Source organism: Lampetra fluviatilis, chromosome 22 (genome assembly GCF_964198595.1).
Source record: "Lampetra fluviatilis chromosome 22, kcLamFluv1.1, whole genome shotgun sequence".
In the NCBI taxonomy this organism is placed as follows: Eukaryota; Metazoa; Chordata; class Hyperoartia; order Petromyzontiformes; family Petromyzontidae; genus Lampetra; species Lampetra fluviatilis.
Genome location: NC_136296.1, coordinates 6,676,980 through 6,692,395, shown reverse-complemented (window position 1 = coordinate 6,692,395; position 15,416 = coordinate 6,676,980). Strand labels below are relative to the sequence as shown.

Genomic DNA, 15,416 nt, shown 5'->3' with positions numbered 1-15,416 from the left:
GAAGACAGACATTTATTTGATGCAATATATGTTAATTATTGAATTATTAACGGATAATATGCAGAAATTATCAAAATAATAAGAAATTAGTATTCACAGTATAAATAACTCACTGAATCTTGCATTTATTTTACGGCCCAAATATTTTCTCAATCAAAAGCATGTATGTGACACATACTACCGATATATCAATTTGTGAAGTGAGAAGGTAAGACATCTTTGACATTTAACTTATGGAAGGGACACCCGAGTTACCCTCATTACAGCGAACAGGGACCAATGCAGTATTAATGATCAGACTATATTTTATTGAGATCTTATTTAAAAATGCAAGACCCCCTTTGCTTTTAGCATTCCGTTGAACTAATTTAGCATAGCTGCTGTGATGGAAATATGCATTAATGATGCATAATACTCCCGATTAATGATGTATTTATCCATCACAATGGCTATTCCCCAAAGGCACTGGAGAGCTTTTGAGAACTGTACGTCCTGCTCGAGTACTCACACACTGACCCATATACGCTGTCGGGTAGGGATTAGCGGATGTACGTATGCCAGTCACCATGGTGAGCAGTTGCTTCGCAGTTATCACTCGTCCTAGAATGTTTCAGTGATTATTTGATGAACGTAAAGTCTTATGATTGATGGCTGCATTGAATTGTGTGTCTGTGATTTTTATTTTTTGAAAATTATCTTCAAATGATAAGCTCGCGTAAATATATGCTCGTACAACAAAAAGGACGACATACGAGATAGACGATGCAAATGAGACAGGACAAAAAATACAAATCTAATAGTTTTTTAATTTAAATAATGATGCCAAATCTTGACAATTCATCGACTCACACCTCCGATTAGCACGGATAGCTACATATGGTGCAAAATAAGTTCTACATATGATTCCGAGTGGGGATGAACCATTGCATATCCAGTGAGCACCATGCCCCCATGATTGAAACGACCCTGGTTCTCTTCCTGTCCATGAACAGGATCAGTGGTGGTTGTTTTGTGAACCTAGCCTGGGTGTCCTCTAGTCCGCTAGTTTAACTTGACAGAACAGAAGTATCACATGTCCCTAATGTTCCAGTACTCCAGTACCTCCAATGGCTCCCAGTCCAATCCGACATCAATATGGTGATTGCACTCGCCCACCTTCAAGAATCTCTGTGGCCTCAGCCCTCTATCTTTCTCTTTCTCTCTGCTCCCCTCCACGCGCCCCCTCCGCTCTAGCGATCAAAGTTTCCTATCAAAGTCCCCGGTCAGCATTCGCTCAGTGGGAGATCGCTCATTCATCTCGGCTGCCCTCATGCTCTGATACTCGCTTCCAACCGGCAATCCGTGTTGTCCACTCCTTGTCCACCGTTCAAGCCCAGGCTCAAGGACTTTCCTTTGTATCCACTGACAATGACTGACGGTGTCCCTCTGAATAAATAAATAAATAAATGCTACTCTATCCGTAGAGTGTCTTGACATTGGTCACGTTTAGATGCTGTACAAATCTAAATTGTATCATTACCTTGTGCTATACCAGCCATAATAGTTTCTAGCACGATAGGTACGTATGTTTAGAGGGTATATCTACTTTTTTTTATCTTATATCTATTACACCTTTCGTAATCCTAAAACCATTCCATATTGGATGGTTGTGTACTTGTCATTAGTATGCATGTACCAACCAGTGTGTGCACCCTATGTCTGTGTGTGGCAAGGCAGGCAATGGCAATAAGTAAAGTTTGTATTTTTCCTCCCTCTGGAATTACAAGACTATATAGCTTCACTTTACTTTGGCGGTTCTGCTCGGGCTGGGCTATACGCTATTCCCTACTTATTAACGAACTTGCTTTCCGCGATTTTGGCTTTCCGCAAATCGCATCTGCAACTCCGCATGGCTGCATCGAGAGAGACAGAGAGAGAAAACAAGTGATGAGAGAGAATATGATGCAACGACGTGATGAGATTAACCTAAGTTCATTTATCAACAATGATTAAATATCTTCTTGGTTCTTTCGGTAAAGTCACGTAGAATGGAAATAATAATGGAAAAAATATAATAACAAAATAAAACATAATAAAATAATCACTGCAGTCACGAAAGCTTTAAATCGAAATGATTAAATACTTTCTTAATTATTTTTATTTACTTAGTTTTTTAAATATCCATTTGTTATTGCTGTGTTATGATAATTTTCATCTATTTCATAGATTATTTACGTATTTATTTAAGGTAATTCATTAAATATCATTATCCGCGAAATGTTCTACTCACGAGTATCTCTGGAACGTATCCCTGGTGATTAACGAGGGAATGCTGTCGTTAACTCTGAAGCGTTTCGACCGTGTTCAGGATTGTGGCCGGACGTCTCTGCGGTAGAGTGAGCGGCTCGCAACCGGGATGCTTGCGAGTTCAACACCTGGCTGGGGGTTGACTCGTCCCATATATAAAATGTACAACCACTTCGTAGAGAAGTCAACAGAGGTTGTGTTATGGATGGACACGCATCCCACAATAGAAAGTTGGAATTTTCACCACTGACTTGGGGCTGTAAAACGAGAGATGAAGAGATGAAGTCCTTTGATACAGCAAATATAGCTGTGACGGTCCCACCTGATGATGGAGACTTTTGTTGCCTCCGAAACGTCGTGATTTATTATTTTATTTTATTTCTATTATTACTTTTAGTATTTCTTTACCTACGTGACTTTACCTTAAAAACCTAAGAATATGAGAGATGAAGTGCCACCTCGATGCTCATTGAGCAGGAAATCACCTTCACTTTGTTCATCTGTGAAATATCACAATAATTGGGGGTGAATTTTGACAATGAAGTTCCAAATAGATAGATAGATCGTTTATTGTCATTGTCACCAGTACAACGAAATTTAAAATGCTCACCAGTCAGGGCATCATTCATAAATTTAAATTAAATAAAACAAGAAAATAAAAATAAAATTAAATGAAAGATAATCAATTTATACTATATATAAAAACAGCCCAAGTATACCCACATACCCACATAAATGCCTCAACCGTGCGTCCTTTGGACCGATGGTTTATTGCGTGCAGATGTTCAGCGGCGAATCCCCACTGCCGTGTAACGACGTCCTATGCTCAGTGACGCATGCACATGCTTGCACACGCACAACAACAACCGCCCTTCGCCACTAAGTGGCGGTGACGTCACCAAGAAGCTTGTGCCAGGCCATGTGCACCTTGAGGCCACGTGAAGTGTTGAACGTCCGTTGGCAAGAGGTCACGGGGCAGACCCAGGTGCCATGGGTCGACTGACTGAGATGACCGAGATGACTGGCTGATGCACCACCTGTGCCCCCTACTGTACCAACTTGCTGTGCTTTAGCCACCCTGCGCTCCGCTCGTTGTTGTGAGCGTCGCTCCTCCGCCCTCTGTTGTTATTGGAGGGCGACTGCCTCCAGCTGCCCAGTAGCGTCCTTCACGAGCCTCCTCCACAGAGGCCGATCTTGACACCGCTGGTACCAGTCAGCGGCAAGTCCACTCAGCACACACACACGCACATGCGCATGGCAGCTGCTCACTGCTTCCCTAATAGCGAGGTGATATGTGACCTCCTGAGCACGCCTGTGAGTCTGCTTGTGCATGTGAGGTCACAATCACGGGTGCGTGGGAGGGAATTTACTGCGCGCCACACTCTCAAGCGCATCTCTTTTGTTGCCTCATGAAATGTTCTCATGAACAGTCCGAAGAAAACCAAACCGACAACATTGCACAGCACCTTGTCCATGTTACCCAGGTTACCCAGGTGTTAATGCAACATAGCTCCACCACGGGTGGGATTTATTTCCGTTATAAAAAATAATTCCAACAGTTTTAAGGACAATGTTATCACTGTAGCTGTGTCCCCTCTGGGCATGTGTGTGCCAGTCTGCAATGCTCTGCCATCATCAAAATTTTTGTTTTTGTTTTTATCAACGAATGTCTTTAAGATAAGCACAGCAACGCTTGTTGCCGGTGAAGGTTTAGGAGCGGAAAATGGGGAAACTTTAGTGATTGACCTTAAAATCTATGGACGGTGGAATCCTCATCAACCAGGTGAAGTTTAGACTACTCTTTCCTGTGAGCACTGGTTGATATTTCACATGAGATGAATATTAACCGGTAGCATTCTTTTTTGTCCGTTTCGTTGTCATTCGGCTGTGAGTGCGTGCGGACTGGGTGAATCCTGGCCTCCTCCTGAGCTTAATGACATTGCCGTATTGAAATACCACAGCATAATTCATCCCAGGGAAAATTAAAGTCGGAGAGTGCTCGGTTATTTGCTGGTGGCACGAGCTTATTGCTGTCGCGGGTAGGTTATTTGGCATTCGTTTCCCGGAATACAAATGCGGTGGCATGCGCCACCGTTTGGCTCTGCGAATCGCACTCGCTGTTATCATTGATTGAAATTTATACTTGCCAGAAAACCTCCTTGCTCCTGCTGTGACCCCCCCCCCCCTCCAAAAGGTAACAGAGTGACCTCAACTGATTGGCCTCAACGGCTCTCCTTGCTGATAAGGTTTTGTAGAAATTATAACGATGCCTTTTTGCGCTGGTGACGATTAACATTTGAAGAGTGGGGACTCGTAAAGAGTTTCACAATGCCAGCCTGAAAAATGTTTGGCTGGGAATAAAACCTGGGCCGATGCTGAAATTGGGGAATGCCAAGTGACAGGAAGGATTGGCGAAAATAAGATTTAGATGTTTTAATCTTCCACAACTTTGGGAATTTTAAAAAGGCCTTGCGTACATACAGTATCACTTTGTGCATGCGTGAACTTGCGCTGGTGTGATATGATTTATGTGATTTTTCATGGATTTGTGGTTGAATTTTCTTCCAATGAGATCACGCAAAACCTATTATTTATCGCCCATCTCTCTTGGCACCCACCATTCTATCATCCTCGCCAAAGTCGCTCCAGGCGCTTGTCCCTGCTTACATTTCCTTTCTCATCTTCCTCTACTCTCATTGCTGTGCTCGAATCTTCAACAGTGCTCTCTCGGCTCATCTCTTTATCTCCCCAGAATTATTATCTTTTCCTAAATGGGAGGTCACTATATTTTCGTATGTCGCCACTGTCTGGAACACCCTTCACAAGCCATGCATCCCGCTGACTGTATTCAATGTAAAATTCAAACCGAAGACACGACAGTTCTAACTTGACTGTGGATACTCACTTCAGAATTATTGTCGCGTTGTAAAACCTCCTTAAGAGTATTTCTTGCACTCTCCCTCGATGCCGTCGCATCCCACACACGCACTCTTGCAGCCTGCTCTGTGCGAGTGATAACAGTGACGGCAGTTAAAGCACATCATGGGATTGCGGCACCCTCGGTTCAGCTCACGACCCATACACAACAGCAGTGGCGATCACTATCCCACCCTGGCCTGGGCCTCGAAGTCCACGTTGCTATAAAATGACAACTCGGTGATGGGGAAACACAGGTGGTCGACAAAGGCAGAGATTGACGTCTATATTTGCGGGGGGGGGGGGAACAGTTCGCTTTGTCCCTCACGTTAGAAATCACGGATGCATGTAATTTATTTATTTTAAATTAAAATATTAAACTACTGAAAATCAATTTATGAAGGTGCCTAGTTCAGGGGGGGTGGGCATTGCCCCCCTGTGCCCCCCCCTCTCCCGCAATCTCCGCCCGTGTTGATCGGGGCACGTGTGATGCTAACCACACTATTCGTGAGTGAGATGTTCCGATTTCAGTCGATACTCACTGCAGTTGTGCACCCCGTCCGCCATTGCGGCTAAATGCGGAATCTGTTTTTGCTCTTTCTGTGCCACGCCAGGCTGGTGGGGACCTTCCGCATGGTGCTGCAGCTGCTGGTGGAGCGGGGACAGCTGGAGCTGACGGACACGCTCCTCGACGACAACAACGCCTCGATCATGGTGAGCGCAGACAGGAGCCATCGGCACCGCGACAGGGCGGCTGTACTCGCGCCCGCTCAACGGTGAATGCGCCGGTGCGATTACCTCCACCACCGCCGCCGCCACCACCGTGGTGAACACATGAGCGCGCTGGCAGCGCCAAACCGGTGACAATGACCACAATTATAATAATGCAATTCGGATTTATACTCGGGCCTGAATGCAACAACATGTCAAGAGCCTGTACCAAATAGTGGTACGTGTTCATCGCAGCGATATGTGAGGCACCGATTATGCTGTGAGGGAGTGGGTGGCATTGTGGTTTGGCATGCTGTGTGATGAACCTCTGGTAAAGGTTCGATTCCCTGCCATGGCTCACATCATTGGCAATAGATAACTGAATTGGCCCCGGGTTTCTTCGCTTTCATATTCTCAGGTTTTTTTTCGGTAAAGTCACGTAGGTAAAACATTAAAAGTAATGAAAGTAAAATAAAACAAAACAAAAATAAAAATAAAATTCACGACGTTTCGGAGGCAACACAAGTCTCCGTCATCAGGTGGGACCGTCACAGCCAGATTAGCTGCATCAAGTGAAGCAATGATTCAAAATGTAATCCCTTATAAGCAAGTTGAAGGGGGGGAGGAGAGGGGGGGGGAGTTCATCAGAATGTGGTAGCCAATGAATGGAACGTATCGGGAGGGAGGGGGGTGGGAGGGGGAGGGAGCCAACAAAACATTTGGCGACGGCTTGGACGCGGCTGCTGCGCACGCCAACACAATGGGCAGAAAGGGGGGAGGGGAGGTCTGATACACATGATAGAACAAAGGAACGAAAATGCCCATGTTTATACCAATGCAGGCTGAAAAATGAAGAGAGTACTGTTAAAAATAACTGGGGATGTTAACACTCGGTGAAGTAAATTAAAATAGTGCCTGTCAGATAAGATGGTCCAAAAAGTGTAATTAAGTCTTTTTTGCGTGGTTAATAACATCTTTCCAGTGATTACTGAGTTTGTACCCATCATCACGGTTGAAATTATGTCTGTGTTTGTATATTTGTATGGCTTCGTGTACAAACCTCTGTTTTTATTTACATCTTGCTACATCTATACATCTTGTCTTTATATATTTTATCATCTCATTTGGGATTTTGTAAATTAAAAGAGAAGCCTCCCTAAATATATGAATGGGTCATTCAACCCACCACCACCCGACACCGCCAACTAGTAAGGGTTGTCACGTAACCAGAACCTGCCAATTCGTCACTCGCACAGCACAAATCTGGCTGTCGCCTGATGAAGCTAGTTGTAATTACTGGCGAAACGTCGTACTCAGATTGTAAATGTTGTGGCTTGGCTCTCCAACACACCGGTGTGCTGTACTAGTGACGAATTGGCACGTTCTGTTTACATGACAACACTTACTAGTTGGCTGTGTCGGCTGGTGCCGGGTTTTAATGACACATTTATATATTTACGCGATCTAACCCAAAAAACCTCTTATGGACGATATTGGTCGTGAAAGCCTACGTGTTAAGCATGGCTTTAGAGCCTACAAGGTACTGTGCGGTGCATTCCTGCATAGAGCATTTTCATGGCAGTGCTTGCATTATTAACAACGTTCTTCCTGAGTCTGCCGAGCAACTGGGTTCAAATGGAATCATATTTATGTGTATACGCACGACTCATGAAATGGTATGATTGTAATTTCTTGATAATTAATGATTAAAGCTTCATTGATTGCATTTGTACATACTACATCCAACAAAGTGGGGGGAGATGGGGCACAAAGCCACGGAATGAATATAGATTTTTGACCGGCAGTTGAACACATGATGTGTAATACCATAACAGAAGGGCATGAATATTTTATTCACAATTCACTTAATGCCGGAAGTGCGTTGGCCGTGTAATGATTATCAATGAATTTGGACATAATTGCGCGTGTCACGGGCTGCATTGTTTGTTTGATGGTGGCTAAGCAGTAGGTGATTGACGGTGAATTCCCTGACATCTTCTTGGTTCTTTCGGTAAAGTCACGTAGAAGGGAAATAATAAAATAATAAAAATAAAACATAATAAAATAATTCTCACGACGTTTCGGCCACAACGCAAGCAGCCGTCCTCAGGTGAAGAACAGGTCTGTCGGAAAGACAGCGTCTGAATGAGGCGTCTGAATGACGCTGTCTTTCCGACAAACCTGTTCTTCACCTGAGGACGGCTGCTTGCGTTGTGGCCGAAACGTCGTGAGAATTATTTTATCATGTTTAATTTTTATTATTTTATTATTTCCCTTCTACGTGACTTCACGGAAAGAACCAAGAAGATGAATCCCTGCAGTCACGAAAGCTTTAAATCGAAAAATTCCCTGGCAGTTAAACATGCACAGGACCTCCTGTTCACCCAGAGAAGGCAACTCCGTGAAATGTTCGAACGTGAATCTTTGATGATTCCTGCTTCTTCTAAGCGACGGGGCTGGTGCTGACGAGCAGTTGTCCTGGGTGAATGAAACACGCTACTTTGCTATGGAACAGCGTATCTTCTTTGTTTGTCTGTGGATGTAATGATATACTTCAAAAAATGTTGATGGATAAAAAATTAACCCGTAAAAACAAAGTTTTTCACTATAAATCCTTTATATGCGTGGCATCGGTTTTATTTTATTATTCATTTCTGTTTTTCTTGAGTAAGAGTTTCATTTTTATCGCATTGGTATTTTAAATTAAATATGAAAAAAGAATTTTTCCTAAACAGTGGAAAATTTTGGAAACATTTTTTCACGAAAATAAATTGTCACGCACAACGAGTCTGTGTGCAAAATGTCAGCTCGATTGGATCACGGGAAGTGGGTTAAAAAACGACCGAAAGATTTGCACGGTCGTAAGCGCGCAAGCAAGCAAGCAAGTGAACTTAATATAAAGGATTTAAAAATACCCTGACTTCAATTGTGAGTGTTCTGCAAGCTGTTTTTGCAAGCATTAGACTTACTCTATGTTACATTGTCTTTTTGAATGCAAATAAATGTATCCACAAATTCACCATTTCCTCGCCTTTGCTGTAACTATGCGAAATTTACTTAGATAGTTATTTATAAATTAACTTTAAATTTGTATCCTTGTGAAGTGTAAAGTAATTTTAGATTTATTTTATCCTTCTCTGACAAGCAACAACAGCAATGATGGACAATACACATTTCTACATAAATATTTTTATTGAATTAAAATATGGTATATTGTATGTATGGATGCATAGCTTTTTTGTTTAAGTTTGTAATTATCCATGTTTTTCAAAGGTTGTATAGTCAAAACAATAACTGCAATATCACTGTTATTAATGCCCAGTGGGAGCCTTTTAACACGTGTTAAAAATAATAACCCCATAGAAAATAATGTCGTAATGCTGTATGATTATTCATATTCATGTAAAATGTGTCTTTAAAAAAATATAGAAACTATTTTAATGTAACAAGGTAAGGCCCACTGAGCTTTTTCAGAAGCGACCAGGCCACAAATGATAGCTCAATGAAGTGGCTTATCATGTGGAAATTTATACCAGCCAAACACTCCAAACGAATATCTCTAAATACGGAGGGAAAAACTGGAAGACCCAGAGAAAAATCCACACGACCACCGGGAGAACATGCAAAAGTGAATTAACAGAGCTATAAATTAGTATGTGTCATAGCAGGCTTGCGTTTGTCAGTATATTAGCCACAATTGTGTAGAACAATATATTTTTTTACCTACGTGACTTTACCGAAAAAAACAAAGAGTATGAATCATTGCAGTCACGAAAGCTTCAAATCTAGAATAGAACAATATATTCAATGAACAACGTATCCTTTCATTTCATGGTGACATATAGAATTGCATGCTGTATAGCCACATATAAAATGTCGTCCTTAAACAAATGCTGCTTGATAACTTTGGTCTGGAAAGCCAATAGGCTAATGGACTAAAACTTTTTTTCTTTTGAAAATCCACAACGGTGTTCTGAGTTTATCCATAATACACCACAGCAGTGCAAACTGAGTCTCAATAATTTTAAATAAACTGGTAAACTTGGCCTGATAGAACTACTACCTATCTGGCTGCATTCTACGTATCCATTCTACCTATCTATCAACTGCCATGGTGTAAATGGTTCACTTCTTTTGCACCGTACGTAACCAACCATGCAAATCGGAGGTGTCGGAGAAAGACAACAAACTGAACACAAAAGGCAGTTCTGAAGAGCTGCGTTTTCAATCTAGATTTAAAAGTCCATAGCTCCAGTGGCTTTCTCATATCAGAAGGAACAGTGTGCGCCATGCAGTGACCGTCTTTGTTCGATGGCCAAAAGCCGCTGCGAGGATTAACCGGAGTTCGCGTGATGGTCTATGCTCCTTGACGAGATCAACAAGGTGTCGTGGTTAATTTGTGGCAGGCATATTTGGATTTAAAGCTTTCGTGACTGCAGGGATTCATCTTCTTGGTTATTTCTGTAAAGTCACGTAGAAGGGAAATAATAAAATAATAAAAATAAAGCTTAATAAAATAATAATATAATAAAATAATAATAATAAATTATTTTATTATGTTTTATTTTTATTCTTTTTCGGTAAAGTCACGTAGAAGGGAAAAAATAATAAAAATAAAGCATAATAAAATAATAAAATAATACAATTTTGCTTTTTTTTTATGTTTTATTTTTATTATTTTATTATTTCCCTTCTACGTGACTTTACCGAAAGAACCAAGAAGATTGTGGCAGGCACTTTGTGTGTAATGAGTGTGAAAACTTACAATGTTTTCATTCGGCAACCGGTAGCCCAATGCCCAACACGTGCCAGAAAAAAAAGTGATTGCAGGGCTGACATTAACCGTGTAGCCTCTCTACTCCCGCGTATCCAGGCCACGGTCACGCTGGAACTCAAGTACTTTGCGCTCGACAGCACGGTCGGCCAGTGGAACGAGTTGGACTTCATCCCAACCCCTACAGAGGACACAGATAATCTCGTGCCAAGCATGGAGACCACTGGAGATGCAAAAAGGTGAGCCAAGAAGCTGGACACCGTTATTGGCGTTCACGATGATCTTGTGGGGCAGAATTGTGTTTAAAAAAAAAAATCCTACATTTTACAAGTGCCTTCTTTGAAAGGCTCCAGTGTATGCTTATATGTTGTGTTGTGCAAACCTCTTCTAACCATTGCAAACGAAAATGGTTCAAAGTTGAGCAACATTTAAAATCTGAAACAAAATGCATTTCACGGATGAATATTGAGGACTTCGTCAAGAAAGTAGGTGTCATTGTCTTATTTTGTTAAATCGATGCACTGTGTGAGAAGCAGCAGATGTACTGTATTTTAAACCTTCTCTGCCCACACAGTAAATGTCTCACTCCTTAAAATTATACAACGCCCAGAGGCCACATGAGTTCAATCCTCGTTTTCCTGTTGCTCTTTCAGAGGAAGCAACAATGTTTTATTGCAGCGATTCAGAATGCTTCATTGTTATGATGTGGAAAAAATAACAAGGCAGTCAAGAAACGGAATAATGTATCGCCGTTTGTAATGTAGCTTTCCCGTGTAACCCGTGATCTCATTTGAGAGCTTAATAGCGATACCTAGAGCTCTCTAATAATCTTTGTCAGAAAATTAGCCATTTAATAACTCGCCGAATTTATGGTCCTTAAAATTACCCCTAAAATACATCTTTTTGGGAGCATCTGTTATCCCATTGCACTAACCAGGGCCAGTCATTGATCTTTTCAAAATGGTTTATCAAAACCACTTACTGGCTCCCAATAATAACTAGATATGTTTCAGATAAAACACAATTCCAATCTTAATTTCGGAGCTTTCGTGACTGCAGGAATTATTCTTTGGTTCTTTCGGTAAAGTCACGTATAAAGATAAAATAATAAATTAAATAATATCATACGATGTTTCGATTGCAACACAAGCAATCATCATCAGGTATAAATGAAATAGCAACAAACAATCTAACCAGAAAACTACAGACAGACAGATAAGCAGACAGATATCACCAAGATACATAGAGAGAGTAACACAGGTACAGAGAGGGCGATCGTCTCTGTGGGGTGGCCTTAAATAGACACATTTCCAATGTTTGCTTTTTTTTATTTATACCAAAACATTTCAGAAAAGTCGATTACATTCCTGACCACGCCTTTTTCTGTCTGGCCGATCTGAAGTCTCTGATTGCTTTCTCTGCGCTCCCTTTATTGCTGATATTTTCCAATGTGCTTCTCTTCAACATTCCTTTCAAATTCGTGACCATTGCAAGCATCCAGCTGAGCCCGTGGATCCTTGAAATGAAGGCAACCCCAGTGACAACTCACTGTCACTCCTGTTCACTTCAAGTGAAGATGTAACAATTATTACCACGAATGCAGAGATAATCTCCATCGAGATCCATGCTGCTCGTTTATTTAAATCGGCCAGACGACCCGCTCAAGCGGGCAAATGTAATAATTGCGGATGATACTCCAGGCAATTTTGCCGATGGCACCACCGTGGCAATGCGTCGTGCGACATCACCGCCTGCGATGAATAATTTACGAAGCACGCAGATGCACCCCTAAAGAGCTGTGACGTGGCTCGCGCCTCGGAGCCACGCGATTGACCACACGGACTGTTTCTCGTGCAGTTTAACACGTAGCAGTAGTAGGGTTAGATCACGGTAAATATGAATGTCATTAAACTCGCCACCACCCGACGCAGCCAATTCGTAATGTTTGTCACGTAAACAAAACGTGCCAATTAGTCACTACTTCAACACACCGGTGTGTTGGAGAGTAAACCCACAACGTACTTTGTATAATCAATATGGGATTACCAATTGAAATTAAAATTCAATTCAAACATGCTTTGGGATATACGTTTATACTCGGCTAGAAGTGGTCGTGCATGCCTGTCATCCAGAGCTTTGCACAGAAGGGTTGGTGGCCCATGCAGAGATTTGTGAAACTTGCATGGGCAAGAGGTGACGGTACAGCATTTAGGGTAGGTGAACCCACCTGTACTGAGTTTTGGGAAAGTATCCCTTTGTGTGTGTGTATACATATAGGTTTTCTCTGAGTACCTGGTAGTGTAGCGGTTATGGCAACTGCGCTACGAAACCCGGATAACTGAGTTCCATTCCCGCTCAAGACCAACACCACTAATGATGATCTGAACCGGTCCTGGGCCTCCCCCAGGTCGACTCAAATGAGTACCTAGTGCGGTGTGTAAACATCGCAACTAGGGAGACAAAGGCGACCGGGCATGGTGCTGGCCACCTACCCCATTGTATGCCATGCCGGCCTTCATAGGTGCTCACTAACAACACTTGCCCCAACAGTCTGTTAAGGCTATATGGGGGATCTTTCTCTGTTTTTTTTTATTCTGAGTAGTTTTGTTCAGCATGCAAAGCGCTCCCTATTGTGGAGATGACTGTATATCCTTACACAATACCTTCCTAAAAATTAATATTGTAACGTATTGAGGCTCTCCTGAGTAAACACGCCAAATTATTATTCGAATAAACGCTATTTTTTGTGGGTGGAAAACGAAGATTCATAGGACTAAATGGTGGACCATCAGAAAATAGGATGGATTCTTTGCAGAATTTTACCCATTTCGTAATGATTTAGAAATCCATTTTCTAAAGGCAGCATCGAGTCTGCATGAACATTTTTCTCACCAAGCACATATTACCATTCATATGTGTGTGTGATTGCCTGTGTCAATCAAAGAATATGTCTATATATTTTTCACATTATGAGTGATACGCTTTGAAATATTTACTTTTAGCGTAACGCACGAAAAAATGTCGATTGCTCGACACTATTTGGAATGCGTTTAAATCTACAGAGCATATGTGCATTTGCATGCCATTAATTGCCATTCATTGTTAATGCAAGGTGCAGACATTGTGAGCGACAGCTGTAAGGGACCATTTATTCATTTAGCCCTGACGTTTTAATTTGAATTTGAAGGCTTACTGAGCACAGAGCTTGAAAATGTAACGCATCGATTTCTATTCAAATTGGTGTCGTAAATTTCTTATTTGGTGGTGGATTGAAATCGTCATGATTAACACAATGTTACGTAATCCGTAGCTTGTCAAAAACAGGTGCAAATATGATAACTTTATTTCATTATCAATTATGGTTACAGATTAGTTTAAATATTTTTGAAGGAAAAGGAGAAATGAAAGCTGCAAGATTAACCTTGTGGATGATGGCGTCACATCGTGGTTATTGGTCTTAGTTCGTTCTCTTTACTCCTGTTGCCCTCTCAGCTTCAATATTCATCTCATTGGTCCACAATTCTAAATTGCTTCTCATAAATATATCCAATTATAGCTCTCGCTGGGATGTCTTTGTTTCCAAGCAAAAGCCACTGTTGGGTTAAATGTTGGGCAACCAGTGGCTGAACAGTAACATAATTGTGTTGGATTCCTTCCAGTTTTGCGTGTATAGAATCCATAATTGCTGCCAAAACTGTCGATGTTGTGTGCCAGGTTGGATGTCCCATTTCTCTCAATGCAATCCAACTACTGTACACCTCCTGGACAGCTACACTGGCATTTAATGCAATATTATACAAGCTCGTGTAGGTTGTGTACACATGTGCGTGCATGGCAACATTTAAATAAAAAATCACTCTTAAAAGAGATTACATTTTTGATAGCTTACCGTATTGTCAGTTGACCTCGCCACATACATAGCCTCATTATCATTGCTTTGCGTAGACAATAGCATGGGCTATACTGCCATCCTATGTAATGTTATAATTGGAGCATGCAATCATAGATTCCATGAGACTTGGCATTTTCAACCCAACTCATGCACAATTAGTATAATTTGATGGCTCAGAGACACATGCGGGAGTTTTTTTTTCTTATTAAAAAAACACATTTGTATTATATTGGGAAATAAAAAAACATTCTTGCTAGGTTTCAATTTATCAACCAAGGAGGGATCTTAGGGCTACAGTAGGTTAACCTTGACCATGATTTGAACTCATGAATCTATAAACATGGGAGCGTTAGGGTAGCAGCTAGAGCACTGTGATACAAACCCAGTGACCCGAGTTCGATTCCCACTCATGGACAACACCAGTGACGATTTATCTGAACCGGTCCTGGGCCTTCCCTCGGTCGACTCAGCCTCAAATGAGTACCTGGTTGCTTTGTGTAAACATCGCCGCTAGGGAGACAAAGGCAGTCGGGCATGGTGATGCCCACCCACCCCGTCGTGTGCCGTGCCGGCCTTCATCAGATGCTCGCTAACAGCACTTGCCCCTACAGTCTGTTAAGGCTATATGGGGTATCTTTGTCTTTGATCGTACCTCACCACACCGACCTGTGTGGTGAAGCACGGATCAAACGACCCACATGGCCAAACATGGGGGACGAAACTATATCATCCAGCAGTGGATTGACAAAGGTCCGTACACGATTATTTTATTATGACATAAAATCTACCTGCTCAGTAAAAGGCTACGTTGTTCGCAAACTCCAGTCGGTATCAACC

At 41.8% G+C, this 15,416-nt stretch overlaps 1 protein-coding gene across 6 annotated transcripts in view; it reads left to right on the top strand.

The window, feature by feature from the left end:
- LOC144938471 (otoferlin-like) overlaps positions 1–15,416 on the top strand; it is a 163,861-nt gene that overhangs the window by 62,916 nt on the left and 85,529 nt on the right. For all 6 annotated transcript variants that reach the window (XR_013637844.1, XM_078866318.1, XM_078866319.1 and 3 more), the window contains exons 4-5: positions 5,817–5,916; positions 10,787–10,926. Coding sequence is in view for 5 of the 6 variants with exons in the window: in XM_078866318.1 (XP_078722444.1) it covers positions 5,817–5,916; positions 10,787–10,926 (240 nt within the window). In the remaining variant the exon portion in view is untranslated. The remainder of the gene's footprint in view (positions 1–5,816; positions 5,917–10,786; positions 10,927–15,416) is intronic.